The sequence below is a fragment of the Apaloderma vittatum genome, unplaced genomic scaffold (assembly GCF_000703405.1).
Source record: "Apaloderma vittatum isolate BGI_N311 unplaced genomic scaffold, ASM70340v1 scaffold3477, whole genome shotgun sequence".
NCBI classification, from domain to species: Eukaryota; Metazoa; Chordata; class Aves; order Trogoniformes; family Trogonidae; genus Apaloderma; species Apaloderma vittatum.
The window spans coordinates 24,135-42,028 of NW_009726541.1; the positions used below are offsets into that span (position 1 = coordinate 24,135).

Genomic DNA, 17,894 nt, shown 5'->3' on the forward strand with positions numbered 1-17,894 from the left:
TTTTTTTTTTTTTGTCATTAGGTCTTTAATATTTGATGCTTTCCTAAAAATACAGTGCCACATGGCTGGTGGTGTTTGTCTACTTATCACAATGACCGTGTGGAGAATAGAGCTTCTCACACATCAAATCACAGGTCCACAGAAAAACTGGACAGACAGGACTTCTGAAGATCCTTGAGTCTATTCAGAGAGTCAGTCCACTGATCAGGTCAGTAAGACTCTGTCTAGCTGAACTTCAAAATACAACAACAGTGGAGCTTTCAAACCTCTCTGGGCAACAGCTCCAGTTCTGTACTTCTCCCTAGTGAATTATTTTTCCTGATGTCCAAACCAAACTTGCCATGCCACGGTTTTGTGGCCATGTGTCTTTTCTATTTTACCTGGTACTGTCAAGATGGTAGAGGGGAAGAGAATGACATCATAATACTTTTAACCACTTTTTTAATATTAGCATACTTCTTTTACATTTCCCATTGGTGTCTCCCTTGCCTGACTACATAAGCCTAGCTTCTTCAGCCTCTCTTCACAGGACATGTGCTGCATGCAGGCTTCTCACCACTGTGGTCTTGGACCTTCACCAGATTCCCCATACATCTCATGAAGACTCCAAAACTGGATGGAGTATTCCAAACACGGCTTCACCAGCTCTGAGGATACAGGCATGATAACTCAACCCATTGGCCTAATTCCTCCTGGTGCAGTACAGTATATGCTTTGCCTAATTTCCTAGAGGAGTTCCACTTCCCCTAGATACTGTCAGCCACAAATTTCCTGAAGTTATGCCCTGCCTTCCTAAAATCTGAGAGTAATGTTATCCTTTTTCTTGCCATTACACTTCTACTCAGTCACCATGATTTCTCAAAAAACAGGCTCAAAATTACAGGTCTTTCAGCACTTTTGGATGAATCCCACTCATCTCCATAGACCTGGGTAGCTTGTTCTTCAGCCTGTAAGTCCTCTGATGCTTTCTGCCTCTCTCCTTCTTAAATTCTAACAGTGCATGCAGGAGACTTTGAATGTGAAAACTAGTGGGAAATTTTTTTAAAAAGGCAATAAGTACTGCAGCCATGGATAAAGAAACTCATTATTTTCAAGACTTAGAAGGCACACTCTCGACTTCTGAATTCTATGATCATAAATTAATGATCTTAAAATAACAACACAGAATGCAGAAGTCTGGATTTAAAGGCAAATTACAGATTCATTCTATGTTATGATTATAGTGAGATACTGATTTTAGCTGAGTTATTAAAAAAAACCCCAACAATCTCCTCCTCCCAACCCTACAACTTATGGCGTCACAGAGAGACTAGCAGAAATGTAAAATGAAGAGACAACTGATTTGCTACAAACGTCAAATAAAATTGGTTGCTATTTTATTCTCTACAGTAAGAAAAGTCAACCCATATTGACAGAGGTAAAAGAAAGCGAAAAGAATACACTTGCTCCCAAGCCCTTTTCAGTTGATGAATTTCCATTGATTTCAGCAGTATATGTTATAGTTAAATTTCTACTTCTTGTTGTGCACTACATAATTACTATCATAACCTTCCAAGGGGAATGGTTCAACTGCTTCTTCATTTTCTATCTCAAAAAATTATTAGAGTGTTTGGAGATTTTTCCTGAAATATATTTTTAATATAAAGTACTTCGAGAATGGCTAAAGGATCTTCATAGATGCTGGAAGATCTAAAATATTATTTAATGACTCCAATTATTTTTAAAATATACACTATAAACATGTTTTTTTCTATTTAAAGTGGGCAACTGATAGAAGTGCTCTCTGAATGTCTTTGATTGACTCTTGGTTGAAAATCTAGTAAATAAAATTCCACTTCAGGTCATTCTTCCACTCTGCATTTTTTGCAGTCTTATTATGCATTATTCTGTATACTGCCATCATCATGAACACAGGTCTAGATACAGGCTACTCTCTTCTGACATCAATTTCTCCTATCTGTTTAGGAGATATTTAGTTCCAACCTAACAATGCTTCCTTTGTTTACCTGACACTGCTCACTTTTTTCATTGTTTTGTCTTCAGTTGCAGACTATTCTGAGTATATTAGGTAAAGGGAATATTTTACTGTAATTTCATAAGTCATTACAGTAATCAGGTATTAGAGTATGTTTAGAGTGGCAATCAGGAACACAGAGAATTCTTCTTTAAGAAGAAAGTAATATACATAAAGTGATATAAAATAGAATACTGCATTGTCTTGATTCACTGAATAATGAAGTCACTTGGATGGCTTTGTAAGTTTGCACAGCTGGTGTAATACACACTAATGTTATTGCCAAACTGAGATTATATCCCAGAAGTTTAGCTGATGATGTCAAAAAGTGTGAAGCCTCAAAAGGTGATAAGCTTTCTCTATTTGCTTCATATTAGTTCTTTTTGCTCTTTTAAAAATAAACGTTCAAACTGAACACACTTTCAAGGTTTTTTACTCTAACAAAAATAACTTGTTTTTCTACTCTTTTTTTGTTCACTTATGAAATAATTGAACTGTACTGAGTATACTAATAAGAATATACATTACTGCACAGATTTCAGAATGCCATGCTTGCTTTGGATGTTTATTTTATTGTGTTTCTGGGATAGCATACAAATTCCTTGAGCTGTGTTTATTTGTGTTGGGTTTATGCACTGAGCTGTCAGAATAGGGTTTGATATTGCTTGTCCTACTTCTACGTGGAACAGCTTGCGTGCTTTCCTTGATATTCTGCTTGTAGCTCACCTCATCCTGGCAACATTCCGTTTTGTTTGGCTTATCTGCAGTGTAGAATCCCTTTTTGCAAAATCTTTAGGCAGGCTTTTTGCAGCCCACCACATTTAGTTGCATCTCATATTTGTCTTGTTTGGTTTTTGTGTGGCTTCGATCATCAGAACTGCTGTATGGGATCATCAACTCTATCTCTGACATGTCAGGAGGAGAATTTTTATGAAGATGCCATAAGAATCAGGAAGTGAACTTATTTATAGCGGTGTCCCTATGTCCTGGAGTTAAACAGTATGTCCTAGGAAAAAAACATCTTTCATATGTAACCAGTGCTGGCATGAGCTTTACAAACCATATACTTTTGTTTATTTTCTTTACTGCATTAATATAACACACTTAAAAAACTGTATATCTTTGTCGTGTTCTTGCTTTCTCAATATGTTGGGGTTTAATTTTTTTTCTTCTAAATCTGTGGCATACTGATTTTTCTTGCTACCTTTATTTTCTGTTGTTCCATAAACAAGTCATATCTTGTTATAATGGTGGGATTTCTACTAGCTTGCTTTAGTATTCTATCTCCTTTGCTACTTGAGCTAGTCCTTGCAGCCATTCTGTTTGCCTCTGCTATTTTAATTAATGAAGTTTGGTGAATCACATCTACTCCAGCCAACACAGGGGTTTGGGTACTCACCTGTTCACTCATTTTCTGTATGGCCTTATTTCTTGTTAAAGGCACCGCTGGGTTTTGAAACGTTTGTACCTGAACCCCTGAATATTCTCCTACTGTAATGCACTCCAAAGAGGCTGAGTTAAAAAGATTGTTGAATTAGGCAAGTGAGCCATTTTGCCCAGTTTGGAAAATGACCAGTCAACTTGTACTTCCAGATTTTTCCTGTGTTTCTTGGGAAGACATATTTTACACGTAACATTGTTGGTCATTATGTGGGCATGAATCATCCTGGTGTACTCAAACACAGAACAGGCAAAGACATTTTACTCTGATCTGCATTAGTCCAAACAATCACATGAGATCTTCGTGAATACTATCACTATCACTATAGTATCACTATAATGTGATACTACCCAGTTTTGACTTGCTTTTCTCCTGATATAAAACTACCAAAAAATGGAGTTTTGATATTGTTGGGTAACCTTTCAGTACTTCATAAGAACAATGTATTAAAAGTACTTATTAAAAAGTTCAATTAATTTATTGCCGGGGCTATGGTGTGGTGAGGCTTGGCACAAGGTACAGGAAACCAGAGCTGGCGTAGCTATGCGGTATCTAATACCTTGTAGTTTCCCTAAATTATAAGACAGAGGGGTGGGATGGGAAGCGCAGTTTGCTGCAAGCATAGCCCAAGAACAGTCAAGATTATAAAAAGAAAATCAGCTGCAGGGAAGAGCCTGAGGACGGGTCTTAAACCTCATCCCAGCTCCTCTGCAAACAATGAGGAAGGATCCACCCACCTCCCTGAACTTCGGATCTACTGAACGAGAAATACATCGCTGATGACATTTGCTACGCAAAACCAGAAACACCCCTCTAATTGCACAAAAACCAGAGCGGCCATTTGGATGGGTAAAGTGCATGCAAAACAGCTTGTGAAACCCTAACCTTCAGAGACAAGCACCTAAGACCACAGCTTATTCTTTCACTCCTGACTCCAGCAAATATATTTCTGAATAAATCTACAAAGGCAACCGTAATTAAAGAAAAGAGGTAAATGTTAATCTCTGTTTTTCTAGTGAAAAGAGAAGGAGGTCTTCACACCAGAGGATGGGAGTGTGTTTCTAAAACACAGATGCTGCCTTGGGTAGCCTAATCACAAGCAAATGTCCAAGGAACTCAAAACATCAGATATCCCAAACACTCTTCTTACCCTTCTCCTTTCATGCTTTTATAAATTATTGGTTTATTTTGTAAATAAGCTATTGTCCCTCCATACGGCACTTTGCGGGCTTATTCCTGAAGTTACAGGGGAAGGGTTGCTCTCCCCTCTACGAAATAGAAAAGCTGATGTAAATTCATCTCCGATGGGAAGTATTTCCTGCAGGAAGTTGCTTGGAAAAAATTTGTCCTATAGTAGATGATTTTTCTATCAAGTTCATTTCCTAGGAAATGTATGTCATAAGGCTAAATGACCAGACTGGATAACATGCAGTGTCCCTCCAATCTCCTGTGTTGAATCCATTGGGATCCCCAGTGCATTTTAATGGGTCACATTCCACTTCGTTACACAGTCTGCAGGTCCTGAGCAGCAGGGAAGCAGGTCTCTACTTCTCCTAAACTATTTCATGTTCTCATTCCTGTTGGGGAAAAGCTCCTAATGAGCACCAAATTGCTTTCCAGCTGAAATGGGGCATGATGTGAAAGAGAAATGCCTATCAACGACATCTGGTCGTCTGAATCACAAGTGAGTTTTTCTGTTTCCTGGTTAGATATATGGTAACTTTAAAGCAGGAGAACAATATGTGTGGGGCGGTTGTTTAAAACATGGGGGTGTACCAGGAAATATTTTCCAAACTTGTTTCATGTAGAGGTTTACAAAGCACTGAAGACAATCACCTATTAAAACAAACAAGGAAATATAAAATCTGTAGTGCTGTGGAAGAGGTGCTCTATTTTTTTACTGTTCTGAGATACTCAATACTAAATAGGTACCTTTTAATTTTAAATATTTGGCAACTTTATACTTTAAAAAGTAATTTCCAATACATCATAATCAGAGGTAGTGGATAATGTAATGATTACATTTTGTAAATGAAAATTCTATCAAAGGATAAAAAATGTTTTTAAAATATGAAGTTCTTGAGCTCCTCATAGCTGGAAGCAAAAAGTTTTTATCATTCTTTGAGTTGGAACTTCAGACTTGCATGTTTTAATTTGAAATACTAACTAGGAAGAGATTATATATTTGAAATTTTAGCATCTCCTTTCAATAAAAGAACATTTATCTTATATTTGAGGTTTATACAGATTCTCTAGGGCTTGCAATAAAACAAATAATGGGTTCCTACTTTTGATGTGGAAGATCAGTATTGATGTATAGAATCATAGAATCATAGAATCACAGAATCGCACAGAATCACAAAATGCTAAAGGTCAGAAGGGATGTTGGAAAATCATCTAGTCCAGCCTCCCTGTCAGAGCAGAATCACCCACAGCAGGTCACACAGGAACACGTCCAGGTGGGTTTGAAAGTCTCCAGAGAAGGAGACTCCACACCCTCTCTGGGCAGCCTGTGACAGAGAGGAAACTTGTGCACCCGCCAACAGAGGTTTTTTAATCTTTGTGCACAATCTGCTGCAGGATACAGACGACAGGAGGGCACAGCTCTTGATGGTGACGGATATTTATGTCTGGTCCTTGAGTACCAAAACATTACATATAGAAACATGTATGCCTTCACTTGCATGAATTATGGTTGAAATATTTCTGAAATTATAATACTCCCCAGAAACTTCCAGCAGAATCACAGAAGAGTTATGTACTAGCTACACAAGTCTTACTGGCATTTAACTTCTGTATGGACAAGCAATGCTGATAAGAGGCCAGTCAACCATGGAAGCATAGCCAGTAAAAGAAAAAAAAACCACAACAAACCACCTAAAGCTCAAAGATTTAAGAGTGCATGAAATTGTATGCAAAGCCAAAGAGCATTAAATTTAAGCAACGCAAAAAATTCACATAGATTGAGAAAAGCAAGTATTTCTGGTATTACTTCACTTTCTGGATGGATCTAAACAAAATCCTAACTTTGGAGTCATTCATTAGTGCATCTCTAGTTGCAGTCATGACTTAAATATTAATCTATGCATGCTTTTATACCTGTGTTTTCCACACCACCTGCTAGCATACCGGATCACTAATGCATTAAATCCCTCACAGTCCTTCTGGACCTTACATTTTACACAACTGGTTTTCAATACCCTGTTTTATTTCTTGACCGTGTTGCATGAATTGGTGTCTTGAAACTCACAACATTAATTAAAACAACAAAAATTTGAGTTACATAAAGCAGACTAATATAAAGTCTTTGCCAGCAGTTACACAGAAGGGTCAGTGTTCTTGCCAAGAAGGATAATTTCCACAGAGTATTCATATCCCTCTTCTCTCAATATGCAATGGCAATAAAGTAATTTTATTTTATAGCAAATATCCATGCATATTACAGTGTCACCATTTTACTTGTGCCATAAAATCTCAATTGTAATGAATTTCTCTTTTCAAAAATTTGTATCTGAGATAAATTTATGTAACAGAAACTCAGATCAGAGTCTAGTAATAATTCTCTATAGAGAGACAATAAGGAAGGATATATAAAAACGTGTATGTATATATCTACCTGTACGTACACAAGCAACACCACACAATTATGCTTTAGATTGGTGTGGTAAGTTTCACTATAAGGCTGCCTCAGTTACAGCTGTAGTCCTAAAACTCCCACAGGGTTTACCTGCACTCTGAGATTTTGCAGGGGGAGAGGAAGGGGAGAGAATGTGCTTTGGAACTACTGACAGTCCTGCAGACCTGTGGCACTCTCCCCACCAAAAAAAAAAAAAAGTGGTTTGATGTGTATGCTGAAGACATTTACTAGAGCAACTCTATTCATCTAACTTCACAGAAAAAAAAAATCATAACTAATTTGATATGCTAATACAGAATAATTAAATGAAAATATATACTGAATAATCAAATTTATTACAAAGACAATAAGCTAATTTTTTTAATTTAAAAAAAATGTTTGATATGTACATTTTCAAATAGTAGGTTGCTGCTTAAGGAAAGTCTCACCTTTTGAATTCAAACCGAAAACAAATCTGTTTTGTGAAAATATACCTTTTAAATTAGCTTTTATTTGCTAAGGGACAAAGATTATTAGTACTGGAAAATAATTCATAGTGTGACAGAAATTTCTGTTACGAAAATGATAGAGGAATTTACACATCATAGATTTATGTGTATATATATGTATATATATATATATAAAATTCCTATTAATTTCTCTGCTTTCAGCCATGAAAGGCATCTTCCCATCCATGACATACTACCCTCTATTCTGTAAACAATTTTGTAATGTATAGCACCAAATTCAGTGCAATGTAGTACCAATTCGAGTGGAAGCTCTTACATTTGTAATTTGTAATTTGTAATTTGTAAGGGCTATTTGCATTTTTTATAAATAATAATCTAGTCTATATTTGATTTTTTTTCAATTAAAAGACCTTTGCTTTACCAGCATGTATGCTGTATGAGAAAAGCTGAGTTCCAAGGCTCATCTCTCATAATGGAAAAAAAGTTCAATATTAGGGTTATATAATTTTAAATCTTTGTGGATTGTTTTTATTAGAGTTAACAGAGAAAATTGAAATACTCGATGTTTTTGCCAAGGCTGCAGATATTTCAGTTTTACTGGTATAATTATCTCAGTAGCACATTACATAAAAGCAAGAAATTTGCTTTCGCGATGTATTAGCTATGAAATTAAATCTATGCAATTACACTGCTATTGTTTCAAAACAATGCACCCCTCACTCTAATACGCAATCCCTATGTTGATCTGACAAATAAACAGAACACATAATTAACGCTTCCACCATACCACATTTTTTCTGGATGTTGTTCAGCTGGTGAAGCCAAAATGCCCAACATCTTGTGAGTGGTGCAGACGTCCCCCAGCTCAGCTCTTACCTGCAGGCTGTTGAAGATGATGAAGAAGACCAGCATCCAGAGGTGCCGGTAAGCCATGTGCAGTCCTCCCCACAGCCAGGTGACAGAGATCAGGGCAAAGAGGTACAGGACCAAGGGGATCTCTGAAAAACAGAAACACAGCATTTCAGACAGTGTTGAAACAAACTCCACTTTTTAAGGCATTACCCATGCAGGACCCGGTTTCGCCATCTATGGAGTTCATTCTCCAGTGACGGGCAGCCCTTCTCCTGTCCCAGCTGAGTGGGGGTCCCATGGCTTTTAGGATCCCCCCCTCCTACCCCTGATGTCCAGGAGATCAGCAGAAGGTCACAGGCAGCTGGAGGGGGTGAGAGGGTGACAGCCCAGCTCACAGACCAGGCATGGATGTTGGTGGGAAGACCCCTGAGTCAAGGAGCCCTCCCAGAAAACCCAGACTTTGCACAAGTTAACTTCATTCACCTTCAAAAACATGCACAGAATCCACCTGTGAGGACACAGACACATACAGCTGAATTTTACATTCCCTACTGTATTCATAACATAAAAGATGTAAGGAACGCTGGCAGGAAGATGCCTGTATGGATGAAGTTTGCAAAAAAAAGAAAGCAGAGGTGAGCTCTCACCCCCATTGGCTCCCATTGCTGGGATCCCCCACCGGATCCCCCACAACGACCGTACTTGCAGCAGGCTTCAAAGTCCGTGTTTGCCCAAGTTCTGCACACCTGAGGGGCAAAGGTGCTCAGCCAGGCCTTGCCCCTCTCTGCAAAGAGGCCCAGCAACTAGCGGAGACGTGCTTTTGACAGGCGGCATCATTCTAGATTGAGCAGTTTGGGAGCATCTCAGGCATTTTGTTTGACACCATGCAAAAACTAAGTGCCTTGTTTGGCAACAGTCAAAGTCAAGACCACCTTCCAGCAAGGCAGGCAGTAGTAGCTTCAGGATTATAGTTATTGCTCTGGCAGAAACGCACGGGTATATTTTTATAAACAAGGGAAAGACTTGAAGCAGAGTGCAATGTATTCCTAATGTTTCGCCTATTAAAGCCTAACATTGCTCAGTAAAACCTGGGGTGCAAACCTGGGCTGTTTTGCAGCCACTTTTTGATGTTGTGACATAACATTTAACAAAGATCTGTACTACTTTAGTGAATTATAATGAAATTCTGTGTTACATGTGATAATAAACATTAGGCTAGGGCAGTGGTAACATGTGACTAGAGGCAATAAAGCCAAAAGTATTAACATAAACTTAGTTCTTAAGATCAGTTAACAATGCCTTGTTTTTTCTGTGGGGAAAAAACCCAACAAGCCAAACCTACTTATTTTTACCGAAAAATAAAAAAGGATATTATCGTATTAAGAAAAGCTCAGTTCTAATCATCATTCAAGGTACTCCCATTCTTCCACTTATCTCTGAGGATGTGATATAAATCCTCTCCAGTTTTTCCATTTGTAAATAGTGCTATTTCTTTGCATGCAGGATAGTGAAGTTGCTCACAACGGAGGGAAGGATGTGGTGCTGTGAGCCCAAGGCAGGTAGAGACCTCTTCTAGGACCTCAGAAGGCACTGTGGGTGGGTGTTGTTGCCTTAGAATGGCATTAGATTCATGCATTTCATGTCACAGGAAATCTAAAGGATCTGTACATCACCAGTACATACAACAAAGGATCTGAGGAAGAGCCACTCCTTATGAAGAGAAAGCTGGAGGCCAGGCTGGATAACCTTGGTTGTCTCAGATGACAGAGGATGCCCATTAAGCACCTGAAGTCTCACGTCGAGGTGAAGCCTGGCCAAAATCCACTAAAAGTTTGAGACTTCCCAAAGGTCCCTGATCCAGAACACAGCACCAACAATACACACGCATTTTTCAGAGCAGCATCATGGGAAGAAGATTAAGGGTATGTAGCTCTATTTTTCTGGAAGGAACTCGGTCTTGTTAGATGAATAGAATGGAAACACAATGTATTTCTCATGCGGGCACTCCAGAGTCACTAGTGCCCCTTGCACACAAAGCACACATCTCAAAGTCCCTTGGGCAAAATGGAGAATTTCCTTGTGGCTTCTATGGATGTTGAAGCAAGGTTTTCTTTAACAGATGCTAATATACACGAAAGACATCACAACACTTATACAATAATAGAGCGAGTGAGTGGCTGGTGGGGCCGAGCTGCTGGCTGAGGTTAAAGCACAACAGCATTGTAACGAGAAAAAAATTCTAAAGATATTTGCTTTTTGCCACGTGCATGGTACAGTTTACTATTCTGCTTTTATCTTTGTCAGTAACAATTGCATCATTATCAGTATTGTAAAACGTTAACGCAGAGTTGAAACTCTGGTGGTATTTCAGGTCTCAGCTGCTTGAATTCTCTTCACTCTTTTTGTTCCAGTAAGTTGTTGTGTTTTGGTCAAACAAAAGCTCAATAACCAGAACAGACATATCAGAAAATCAGCAACAATTTCTTTTAAGTTTGTCAAAAATAGCACTGCATAAAGGAAAAGGATGCCAATAACAGGCTTGGAATGAAATAAAATAGACAGCCTAGTTATCTCGAGTTTCCTTCATATGGAATGAAAACCAACAAGACCTTCCCAAACAAATTCCAAGAGTATTTCTGGGCAGATGAACCTTCACTGACACAAAATTTACTCTAAATACATGTGCAAGTAGCTGCCTTTAGATTACTTCAGTAAACCTTAGACTGCCATGGAGTAGTCAACCCAGCATTAGCGTGATGTAACTGAGACATTGTCAAGCAGCTCTATTGGGTATTACATATTCAAACCATGCTGGTCCACATTTTTTTACACCATTACTACATCATTTTTAGTACTAGGAATGAAGAAAGATTTTATTTAAGCAATAGTCAGTCCACTCACACCTTAAATATATATATGTATGTATGCATATATGACCATCCTGACTGTTCATGCCTCTGTTTGAAACATTTCCCCTTTTTCCTAACTGTAAGCTTAAGAAACACTGACAGAGTTGATGACTCAGTACAGATAAATGTTGTATTTTTTTAAAGTTTGAAAGCTTACCATAGTCCAGCTTGGTATTTGACGAAGTCTAATTACCTACATTCAATTTACCAAACAACGTAGTGTGCCCCCTGTTTCTCACTTCTCTCCTATTGCTGAGAAAAGATTATTTTACTTATTATCTTATCTATAAAATTTATTTTTCTGCAATGCTTACTGTTTGGAGGGCTGTGGCATATTGTAATCAGTTTTTATTGCAATCAGTTTCACTATATTAGGTGAGCCCTTAGTGTAAACACAAAATTTTGCCCAGTTGTTTACACAAAAAAGATGCTGGTGAGAATCTAAGAGAGGGGTTGCTGTATTTTCATGGCAAGTTTAGATTACACTACAAAAATCATGAAGCAGGAAAAGTATTCATGTTCTGGAAAAATTGATTTACATCAATGGGAACCTAAAAGGAGCTGTACTGGGCATGAATAAAAGTTTATCTAGCATCGCCTCTAACACGGACCAAAAAGCAGGCCAGATGTGATACTTCTCCCAGCAATTCTCCATTTACAGCTTGAGCTACCCAAACCAGAAACAGTTTCTTTCTATTTAGTAACATTCAGTGGACTTCTCTTTCACAAACTCCTCTTGAACTAATAACAATGAACTTTGATAATTCAGAGAATCTAGTGGCAAGGAATGACATGGCAAGGAATCTTAGGAATAGCCTAAGATTCAGATAATAAAATGCCAGATTGCCCAGCTGATACAGCTGTCAGCATCGTGTTTGTTATTTGGTTTCCTTACTGCATAAGCAAGAACGAGAAATAGAAGGAAATATAAATCCCAGAACATTTCATAACAGCTATGCTTTCACTTGGAATGGTTTTAAATCTGTAGTGAAATACACACATACAATGTCATATTTCTGAAATAAATCTCACAAAGAAAATAAAGACTATGGTGATAGTTTTGTTCCATCTTCTGCTGTGCTAAAAAACATCTATACTGATCTACACAGAGAAATAAATGATGAGACTCATGTGTCTACACCTATTGCAACCTAAGCAGGTAGCAGCAGCTTACTGAGGTCCATAAAGAAGCTTGCCACCACAGGACTGTGGTCCAGTCAGCCTCTGCATGACCTCTTCAGAAATGAGAACATCTATGTGCCCGAAAGGACGATAAAAATGGTGAGAAATGCAATATTTTACAACACAAGATGAGACTGCCTAAACTTTATTCACAGCTGGAGCCTGGAATAGATTCTATCAGTTGGATAGTGCTAGTTCAGGCACTGCAGAGACAGAATAATAAAAAAAAAGAGCAAAGGAGAAATGATTTTCCAGTGTTAAAAGCATCCTGTACACTAACTTCTTTCAAATGCAAGATACACCTATTTCTAAAATCATGGGAAGGAGATATCTGCCAACCTCTGCCCCTGCACCTGACAGCAGCAAGAGCCATGGCAGCCTCTTGGTAGCCCAAGACTGGGAGGATGAGGATGAACAAAAATGGAAGCAGCTGTGAAGGGGAACAAGAGGATGATGAGGAACCTTGTAGCATTCCTCATCACGATCCACTGTCACACTTTTGATGGTTCACCTAACGACAAGTTGAAGATTGAGGTGGACTCATATATGTCATTGTAATTTCATCTAATGATGAGGTTCACACAGCTAACCTCTCTTATCCATCTGTGGTGCCTATTGAGTAGGAAAGAATAATTTGATGGTGCCTGTCCCAACCTATTTCACCAGTGATGGTGATTTAGTGGTGCAACTGGCATTGCTAGGATAATGGTTGGATTCCATGATCTCAAGGGTCTTTTCCAACCCACACAATTCTATGGTTCCATGAAATCCTCCCGCAAAATTTCAATAAACAACTGTCCACAGAGCATAGTAAAATGTTTTTTAAAAATGCGTTCTTGCAGTGTATTTTATACTTTACAGATAGGAAAAACAATGGGTGAGCATTTGGGAAGAGAGAAAATCTACTTTGTGAATGAACCAAAAACTCACTTGAACAAAGGCATCAAAACAGGCCATGAGCCCTATGAAAAAATGGTCCGTTCGTTGCTCTAGACAAATCTGTAGCACCACCAGGAAAGTAACTGAAATGAGTTGGAAAAACAACAACACACTGGATTTATGGATTGCCAGCACTGGAACTCTCTTCAGGACACCAGGATTAGCCCCTTCAGAATTCAGTCAAGCAGGTGGTTTCTAGTGATGTTTTTGCAATTGGTACCCAGGAAAAAAAGTAACTTTTCCATTTGAATTAGGTTATATAAGCCAGAATATATTATCTTAGTAGAACAGACATCTAATCCAAATGAAAATAAGCTTTGTATTCTGAAACTACCACTTTTCTCTTTCTTCCATCTGTAGAGTTAGAACTGCTCCTAAGTTTTATGCTTTCAGTCTGTTTTGTAACAAAATTTTCAGGTAGACGGCCTGATGTGTTTCTTCCTTCCTTCCATACCTGATATAGGCAACATTCTCCAGTGAGTCTGAGCAGTGAAAAGTGTTAAATCAAATGAAAATTTATAAAAGTGGAAATTATTAAATAATATTAACACTCTGAAGTGTAATGCAGAGTATGACTTTGCAGAAAACATTCAGATGATTTAACTATGGAAAATAAAGAATACACTATGCTTTCCCAACGTTTCCAAATGTTTGTGTTCTCACCACTGTGTTGGCCCATATTACGTATTTTACTACTGCCTGAAGTGTTTAATCTTTTTCTAAAAACAGTAAAGTCAATAAAATAAGCAATTAAATAGTATGGCTTTAATGATCTTCTGAGTTTATCTATAAATATTTACTACGTATCTTCCCCTTAAGTTGTATATGATAATATAACTTTAATTGCTTTTAATCGTTCTTGACTAGACATGAAGACCTACTGCAAAACTTGAAAGATCTTTAAAAACATTTTTTCCTAGATGATTGGGGAGAATATATTGCTTCACAGAATTTCACCTATTTGTGGGAGAACTAAATTAGTAAAACATTTACAGACTATTGCTTAAGAAGTCATAGGTTAAACTTAGCAACAAAAATGCCACAAAACTGATTTTTTTTTTTTAAAAATAAGCTTGAATAACAGTGTTCCAAATCCTGCTGGGCTTATTTTCAATTGCTTTTGACAATGGCTGTAGAAAAGGAGTTTGGTAATAGGATTTGGTGACCAAAATAAAGAAGTTAACAGATTTCCACATAGAGTTCAAAGGAGAAAATGCTACTGCTATCACCAATATGCAATCAGTGACTCATGACAAAAGCTCTGATTCCAGATTGGGAATGTTAAAGACGTGCAGAATTAACAGTAGCCAATACTAGAGCTGGTAGTTACATGCCATGAAAACCAATTGGTCAAAATTCTTCATCAGTAATTTGTAAAAATAGAAAGTACGCTAAGATATTATTTTTGGTTCGTTTATATTTTCTATCTGCTGCTCCTTGCAGCAAGGAAGAGTTTGAAATTAAAGAATATCTCCTAAAAGAGAAGCACACCTCTCATTAAGCATAAAGATTGCATAGCTACTACAAAATCAGAAGTCTGGCCTGTCTAACTTCTCCACTAAATCTCAGTTTGTCAGCAAACCTTCTCATACATCTTGAAGCCACTGTACAGTATAATCAGACGAAAGACCAGGCACCTTACTATAGCTGATGTTATTACTGTTATGCACAGAACACAGCAAATCCCAGAATAGCAGCAAATCAAAAAAGGAAAGAAGAAACTGAACCTGCTTATCTTCAAATAATAAAACTACATGTTATGCAAAAATATTAAATGGGTATTAAATTCACAACTGTTAAGTTCACAACTGTAGAGGCATAATTCATGCAAATTAACCTGTTTTTCCAAATTAAAGGAAGAAAGATAATTTGGGCATTTGAAGCACAGTGCAAACAATGTAAATTACATGAATGTAAATTATGTATTTAAGTTATTATCTTATTCAGATCATTGTTCTTTATTTCAGCCTGTAATTATGCATGTGCATTTCATCTTAAGTGTATTTGTAAAAATCTCAGAGGCAAAGATTAGTCTTTCTCCTGCTTACAGAAAAGCCCCTGGAGCACTATGAAGACTAAAATATTATATCTAACGTGTGACTGTGATGAATACTTTGAATACTGTACATAACTCTCAGTTCAGAGGTAGTCAACGTATGTTTCTGCATTTTACTGTTCCTTTGATTCTCTTAGACTCATGATATGTGTGTTATAATTCGAGACAAAGGTTTTAGCATATAGTTCACAGGACAAGGAAGACATGTAACTACAGGTTTAGATATACATTCTCACTTAGAATCAAAAGTCCTGTTCTCATCATCACCTCCCGAGCACAGAAGCACTGCTGGAATGTCTTGCACTTGCATTTTGTCTGCTTATTTGTTTCCTGAGAAAATCAGATGGTAGTAGATATAAGTGGACTACTTAACATGTTCTGTCATGATCAGGAATTGCATACTGCTAAGACAATATATATATTAAAGAAATTTATTCAAAGGAGCATGTAAGAAGGTAGTTAATATTTTACAGCTAAGTATCTAAGGCGTTCTTCATGAAGTTCTATTTTGGCAACATAAAGTCTTAATCTTTAAATTAATCTTGGCACATTTACAATGATGATATATGAATCAGGTAGGTTCTACTGCATATTTATATGTAGGGCAAGAGAATTATGCCACTACATGTTGTTCAATATCTATTCACAAAGTTATTATTAGAAAAAATGAAGGTTATTTTTCAATTAATTTTTTTTCTGTTCTGTCTTCAAATCTTTCTGTGAAATTTTGAAAGATTATCAGACAGTTGTAAAATAAATTATGTATATTGGATTGCTGTCTTATTCAACTCAATTTTTGATATTTGTATATTAGCACTATCAAGAAAAAACAATCATCTCATATATGCCTATTTCAGCCTCCTGTTATTTCAGCCAAATACAGCCATCCTGCTTTACGCCCCCTGATTTCCCTCCACAGCAATCTTTCTTGTTTCAAAATTAAATATTAGTTTGCCCACAGGGTGTTTATCTAATGCACACTTTTGACTCATCTCCTGTCAAGGCTACCTTTCAGAAGCCTCGGAAGAAGACCAGCCTGGCTGAACAGAGAGATTTGGCTGGACCTCAGGAAAAAAAAGGAGAATTTATGACCTTTGGAGGAAGAGGCAGACAACTCAGGAGGCCTACACGTATGTCATGAGTTTATGCAGGAAGAAAATTAGAAGGAACAAAGCTCAGCTAGAATATGATCTGGCTACTGCTGCAAAAGACAACAAGGAATATTTCTATTAATACATTAGCAACAAAAGGAGAGCCAAGGAGATTTTCCATCCTTTGCTGGATGCAGGAGGAAACACAGTGACCAAGGATGAGGAAGAGGTCAGTGTACTTAATGCCTTCTTTGTCTCAGTCTTTTACAGTCAGACCAGTTGCTCCCCAGGTACTCAGCCCCCTGAGCCTGAAGACAAGGACTTTTCCAAGAAACTATTTAACTATGTACAAGCAGATCCTCTATGCAGTTACCAAGGGGCAAATTTTTTCTCTAACAAACCTATGCTGAAACTCAGCATTGTCATTCTGCTCTTAGAAACTCAAACACGTGGGAGTCCCATTTAGTGTGGGGAACAACAAACTCTCTACTCCTGCATAAAGAACGAAATAGTAAACCACAGTACTGTTACCTGGGCCTATTAGCTCAGTGGTTTGAGCGTGGTGCTGGCAACAAGGACCAACACCGAGGTCATGGGTTTGATTCCCACTCGGTCCCCATGGGTTTCCAGGTCTAGTTGAGAGGTGGAATCCCTGCCCAAAAACAGGGAGGTTGGACTAGATGATCTCTAAGGTCCCTTCCAGCCTAGGCCATTCTATGATTCTATGATTCTAAGTTCAGGAGGATCTTTACCACAGCAGATGGAATTTATTCTAATAGCTGCGGAAGACTAATCTGGTGGCTGCATTGGTAGATAACGGAAGAGAAACTGATGTTTCCTATCTTGCCTTATCCAAGGCCTTTTGCAAGGTCTTACACAAAGTCCTTGTCTCTAAATTTGCAAGACATGGGTTTGATGGACAGAGATGGATAAGGAATTGGCTGCATGGCCACACCCAAAGAATTGCTGTCAATGTTTCAATGTCCAAATGCAGATCAAAACAAGTGGTGTCCTTCAGGGGCCCGTACTGGCACTAGTAGTATTCAATATCTTTAACAATAACTTAGAGTGTGAGATTGAGTGCACCCTCCACCAAGCTGATACCAAGCTGAGTGGTGCAGTCTATACTCAACAACCTAGAGAAGTGAGCCCAGATGAATCTCGTGAAGTTCAGCCAGGCCAAGTGCAAGATCCTGCACCCAGCATAGCACAACCACCAGTATCACTACAGACTAGGAGAATGCCAAGGTTGCGGGTTCAATTCCCGTTCAATTCCCGTTCAGTCCCCATGTGTTGCCTGATCTAGTCGAGAGGTGGCATTCCT

At 38.0% G+C, this 17,894-nt stretch overlaps 1 protein-coding gene across 1 annotated transcript in view; it reads right to left on the reverse strand.

The window, feature by feature from the left end:
* The window catches only part of LOC104276854 (G-protein coupled receptor 98-like), a gene marked incomplete at both ends in the record, with an annotated part of 71,443 nt that overhangs the window by 22,892 nt on the left and 30,657 nt on the right, over positions 1 to 17,894 (reverse strand). Inside the window, one exon of the mRNA XM_009873308.1 lies at positions 8,418 to 8,539. Within this exon, the coding sequence (XP_009871610.1) occupies positions 8,418 to 8,539 (122 nt within the window). The remainder of the gene's footprint in view (positions 1 to 8,417; positions 8,540 to 17,894) is intronic.